Source organism: Cyprinus carpio, chromosome A18, assembly GCF_018340385.1.
Source record: "Cyprinus carpio isolate SPL01 chromosome A18, ASM1834038v1, whole genome shotgun sequence".
NCBI lineage: Eukaryota > Metazoa > Chordata > Actinopteri > Cypriniformes > Cyprinidae > Cyprinus > Cyprinus carpio.
The window spans coordinates 24,951,303-24,957,622 of record NC_056589.1 but is presented as its reverse complement, the minus strand read 5'-3'; the positions used below and the strand labels follow the sequence as shown (position 1 = coordinate 24,957,622).

Below are 6,320 nucleotides of genomic sequence, written 5' to 3'. Positions count from 1 at the left end.
TCACATAAAACACAAAGGCTGTTTATGGAACAAATAAGATTAATTACTTAATTAGCGAGCAGGAACTTTCAATAACGTTTTCATAAATTGTAAAGATTTTTTGACCTGCGTGTCGGATTATGGATTTATTGAGTGTGATTGCGTTGTTTGCACTGATCACAGCTCAGTGTGCTCGCGCATCGCCGCTGAACTTTGTGCTGCTGTTCGCCGATGATTTGGGTTACGGTGATCTGGGGTGTTTCGGACACCCGAGCTCTCTCACCCCGAATTTAGACCGACTGGCAGCGCGCGGGCTGCGGTTTACCGACTTCTACGTCACGAGTGCCGTGTGCAGCCCCTCCAGGTAAAACCAAATGCATTATTTTTGTTTCTTGAGAAAAGTAAAACCAAATCCACCTGTTATCCAGCCTATTATCAGTATACTTTCATTTATAGTCGTGCATTCATTTGTACACCTGCTTTTGAGAATTTTTGAATCACCATTCCAGCTTTATTTATTTATTTATTTTTATATTTGTTTTTTTAAAAAATGTCGTTTTTTTCAAAAAAAAAAAAAAAAAAAAAAAATATATATATATATATTATTGTACTATTATTTTAGTTTATATGTAGTAGTTTGAGGCTGCTCTGTTTTTGTTTGTTTTGTTTTTTGTTTTTCAAAACATTTCCTTTGATTTATTGATTAGATCTCTTATAGATGTCATATCATATTGTACTATTATTAGGCCTACTATTTCTGCAATAATTATAAAATGTTTATTTTTTTATTATTTTATTTATTATTATTATTAATTATTTTAAACATAGTACTAACAGGCCAACTGCTATTTCTGCTATAATTAATTTTTTTTATAAACAAAAACAAAAAATGTCCCTTGATTTGTTATGTATTAATATATCCCTTGATGATATATAATCATCACCGACTTTACATAATCCATAATTGATCATTTAGTGCCTTGCACAGAAGATGGCGCCAGAATACAGAGTAATATTCATCGACTTTGTTTCGAAACTATCATAAGCGTCCTACTAATAGGCCTACTATTTCTGCAGTATTCAAGATGTATATTAAGCATATCATATGTATTTTCTGTATGCAAGAAATACTATGACCTAAATTTAAAAAATTGTATATTTGTTAAGCTTGACCTTTCATGAACCAACATCAAAATTCACCCTCATTCTGACAAGTAATCATACTACTGGGCAGCATTCTTTTTTACATACTATTTTTGGTCCAGGGCAGCCTTGCTAACAGGTCGCTATCAGACTCGATCCGGGATCTATCCTGGTGTGCTCTATCCGGGCTCAAAAGGGGGTCTCCCGCTCAACGAGACCACTGTCGCAGAGGTGCTTAAATCTAAGGGTTACGCTACAGCCATAGTGGGCAAATGGCACCTGGGCGTCGGGCCGAATGGCATTTACCTGCCCACTCGACAGGGCTTTGACAGTTATCTCGGTATCCCATACTCACACGACCAGGTCATTAGGTTTTCTTGAAATATTCACAGTTTTCACCAAGAAATTGCATAGCATTGTTATAATATATATTTTTAATGCAGGAGTTTCATCTGATTAATTTTGTTGCTCTGTCTCTATCAAAGGGCCCCTGTCAGAATCTCACATGTTTCCCTCCGGATGTGAAGTGCTATGGCTTCTGTGATCAGGGTGTTGTAACTGTACCTCTCATGTGTAATGAGAATATCAAGCGGCAGCCTGCAGACTTCCTGCAGCTGGAGAAGGCCTACAGCGAATTTGCCTCTCAGTTCATCAGTGATGCTGTCCAAAATAACCACCCCTTCTTCCTGTACTATCCTTCACATGTGAGTCAAAACTACAATCTCAATCAAATCATTTTTGTAATGTTTTAAACAATTTCTAAAATGCCTCTAAATAATGTTTCTAAAAATGCTCCTTAATAAAAAAACAAATAATTCAAAATGTTAAAGAAACCAACTTTTAATAAAAACCAACTAAAAAATGAGTCGAGAGAGTCAAAAAGAAGAAAGATGCTATTAACTTAAATTTAATTTTTTAATAATTTAATGAAGACATCCCATGAAGCACTGCGAATGTATGAAGACACATCCCAACACTTGAATGTTGTAATTTAAAGAAAACAAAATAAAAGATATATAACAACTACTCAGATGCTATAGTTCGGGATCATAAATATATATAATATTATGTATAATATCGTATATATGGAAGAATAATTAATTCAATAATAATAATTCATTTAAGTTAATTTGATAACTTATTTTAATACAAAAATATAAGTTGTTTGGGAGTGTAGGGAGGATTATTTATGTCATTAGTAATGTTTTATTGAAGTAATTTGATTACTTCTTTTTGGCACGATTTCCATTTCCTTGGTAACAGTGACTTTTCTGATTGGATGAGTCAAAGAGGATTGTGGGTAGTGTAGTTCTTCACTGAGAATGAACATGACTTGAAAATAATAATGAACTGAATAATAATGAACTAAATAATTACGATTAATAAATTATTATTTGAATAATTAAAATAAATGATAAAGATAAATTTACTTTTTTTTCCATTTTAAATGTAAATAAAATTAAAATCAAAAGTTGAAATTGCACTGATTTTTCTAAAGGTTTCTGTAGTGTTTAGCATCAAAGTAGCTCATAGTAGGTCTTTCTTGAAAGATTTACAAAATGTGTTTTAAAATAAATGGGAGTTTTAATGTTCTGATCTCTTATAAACACACTCAGAGTATGTGCTTAATGACTTTTTGCCTGGTCTCTGTCTCTCCAGCACACACACTACCCTCAGTATGCAGGCGCAGACTATGCAGGGAAGTCTCCTCGTGGGCCGTTCGGTGACTCTCTGATGGAGTTTGATGGCACTGTGGGGAAGATTCTGCAAACTCTGGAGGAGACGGGTGTGATCAACAACACTCTCATCTTCTTCACTGGTGACAACGGGTAAGTGTTTCTCCTTAGTCCATGCTTTGTGTTTTTCTGTTTGCCTTAACATCTATATTTGTGTGCGTTCGCAGGCCAGAGCTCATGCGGAAGTCTCGTGGGGGAAACGCAGGACTGATGAAATGTGGCAAAAGCACGACTTATGAAGGAGGAATGAGAGAGCCAGCCATCGCATATTGGCCTGGATCCATCCAACCAGGTGCTGAGAGATAAACTATTCTGCGTCTGAATCCAGCAGCAAGAAATATACAATTTTTTTATGAAATTGATTTAATTTATATGTTCCCATCATTCAAAGGTGTGACCCGTGCTCTGGCCAGCTCTTTGGACATTCTGCCCACCTTTGCCAAACTGGCTGGAGCTGCGTTACCTGACGTTCAACTGGACGGGTTCGACATGACAAACATCCTGTTGAATCACAGACCGGTAAGAGAACAAATGATCAAAAGAGAAATATATTTACATGAACACTTACAGTTATACATTCATTATTTTTCACAAGTTTGGGGTCAGTAAGTTTAGTAAAACGTGATTTTCACAGCAGTGTTTTATGTTCACCAAGGCTGCATTTATTTTAACAACAATACAGGAAAAACAGTAATATTGTGAAATATTATTTTTCTATTTATACATTATAAAATGTCATTTATTCCTGTGATGCAAAGCTGAATTTTCAGCATCGTTACTCCAGTCTTCAGTGTCACAGGATCATTCAGAAATCATTCTAATATGCTGATTATATATAAAAAAAAATTCTTTTTTTTGTAAAAACGTGTTTGTCAGAATCTTTACTGTCACTTTTGATCAATTTAATGCATCCTTGCTGAACAAAATAATAATTTCTTTAAAAAAATAAATCAATCTTACTGACCCTAAACATTTGAACAGTAGTGTATATTTATATATATATATACAGTACAGGTCAAAAGTTTGGAAACATTGCTATTTTTAATGTTTTTGAAAGAAGTCTCTTCTGCTCATCAAGCCTGCATTTATTTAATCAAAAATATCATAAAAAACAGTAATATTGTGAAATATTATTACAACTTAAAAATTAGTTTTTCTATTTGAATATACTTTAAAAAAATAATTGATTCCTGTGATGCAAAACTGAATTTTGAGCATCATTACTCCAGCCTTCAGTGTCACAGTAACATCCATCTATCACATGATCATTTAGAAATCGTTCTAATATCTGATTTATTATGAGTGTTTGAAACAGTTCTCGCTGTCTAATATATTTGATGAATAAAAGGTTAAAAAGAACTGCATTTATTTCAAAATAAAAAAAAAATTTCTAATTATATATTCTAATAATATATTTTCTTTACTATCACTTTTTATCAATTTACACCATCCTTGCTGAATAAAAGTATTGATTTTATTTAAAAAAAAGAAAGAAAAAAAACTACTGACCCCAATTAACTGACCAGTAGTGTATATTGTTATTACAAAATATTTATATATATTAAAACATAGCTTCTCCATTTTTTTTTTTTTTTTTTACTTTTTATTCATCAAAGTGTCCTAAAAAAATATCACATGTTCTGAAAAAATATTAAGCAGCAGAACTGTTTCCAACTTTGATAATGAATCATCAATATTAGAATGATTTCTAAAGGATCATGTGATAATGATCCTAAAAATTTCAGCTTTGCATCACAGAAATAAATGATAATTTAAAGTATAATAAATTTTAAAACAATTATTTTAAATGTAATAAATATATCACAATATTATTTTTTTTCTGTATTTTTTGATCAAATAAATGCAGGCTTGATGAGCATAATAAACTTCTTTCAAAAACATTAAAAATAGTAATGTTTCCAAACTTTTGACCTGTACTGTACATATATATATATAGGCTATATTACATATATTTATATATATATATTTATGTTTTTTTCGTAGCATACAAGAAGCATTCTTGCCTTCAGTCAGTTAACCTTCGTATACATCCATTAGACATATTTTTTTTAGCATCTCAGAATCTCAGTTGTTTTATAGTGTATTGTTCGATTATAGATTTTGGAGACACTATGTATAAATATTTAAAATGGTTAAAGAAATAGTTTACCAAATATCTCTGTCATTATTATTTATTTTACTTAATTACTATTTTACCCTGAACAAGCACTGACAATGAGCCTGCACTTTAAAAACTTTTCTTGAGACCCTGCTCTACTCTGTTGCACTACACTGTCTAGATTTTTATTATTTTTTCACTACCTTTGTAAGGATAAGTAAGTGACAAATAAACCTGAAACTGCATGTACTCCTCCAAAATGAGCCAAAATGTCATTGTTTCAGAGTGAAAGACAGACCATCTTTTACTACCCGACTGATCCAAGTGAGAAGCATAGCGTGTTTGCAGTGAGATGGAAAAATTTCAAAGCGCATTACTATACACGGGGTAAGTTCACCGTTTCTTAGACTCTATATAAACCTCACCTTCCTACCTCTCCTTCTTGTTTATTTCTGTTTTGTCTTTTCTCCCATAACTCAGGTGCAAGTCACAGTCAAAGCACCCCAGACAGCGACTGCTCATCACTTCCTCTCCTGCATCATGATCCTCCTTTACTATATAACTTGGAGTCAGATCCCTCAGAATACTATAACCTTAACAGTTCCGAATGGGACTCTGTACTCAAGCAAATCCAGGCCGCGAAGGAGCACTTTGAGGCTTCTATGGTGTTTGGAGAGAGTGAGATTGCCAAAGGGAGAGACTCTGCACTTGAGCCCTGCTGCATTCCTAATTGCACCCCTAAACCCGAATGCTGCCACTGCACTTCTGCACTTTAATGGAAGCACACTGCCAAATCCCAGCACCACCACAATAACATGAAATTACAATTCACCAGCCCTCCGAAAGACTGACTGTGTTTACTTGATTTTTCTTTTTGAACATTTCTGAAATCTTTTTCAGTTTAGGTTCTTTGATGAAGGAAAACAAATTAAAAGATTTAATAAAAAATGAAGTTGATCCTTCTGCTTTTTTTGTCTACAAATACTCCAATTAGTGCATAGAATGATTATGAATGCTAAAAACAATGTTTCAGTTATTTATTGTCTCACTTATCTCTCAGTTTGAAGACCAAAATGTGGCTCTGACTAGTTCACTGAAACAATAATAGGCTGTTAACAGTGACTGGTTTCAAAGGGAATAGAAGAGTATTAGAGTTATGATGGGTGTGTATTGTTAAGCACAAATGTATGAATGTTTATGTCATACTGTCTTTTGAGGTTCATTCAATATCAGTCTTATGGAGTGATATTTAGAAATAAAAGGAAGTTAAAGAACTATGGTCTTGATATATTTTATTCCTCCTTGTAATATGTACAGTATACAAGGCTGAACTAACTGAATGG

At 33.1% G+C, this 6,320-nt stretch overlaps 1 protein-coding gene across 1 annotated transcript; it reads left to right on the top strand.

The window, feature by feature from the left end:
* Positions 1-62: 62 nt before the first annotated feature.
* On the top strand, positions 63-6,229 carry LOC109082893 (arylsulfatase A-like). The gene is made up of 8 exons (XM_042775607.1): positions 63-343; positions 1,245-1,485; positions 1,608-1,826; positions 2,782-2,951; positions 3,026-3,150; positions 3,250-3,377; positions 5,262-5,364; positions 5,458-6,229. Exons 1-8 carry the CDS (start codon positions 120-122, stop codon positions 5,751-5,753), a joined length of 1,506 nt encoding a protein of 501 aa, XP_042631541.1. The 5' UTR covers positions 63-119; the 3' UTR covers positions 5,754-6,229.
* Positions 6,230-6,320: the final 91 nt, after the last annotated feature.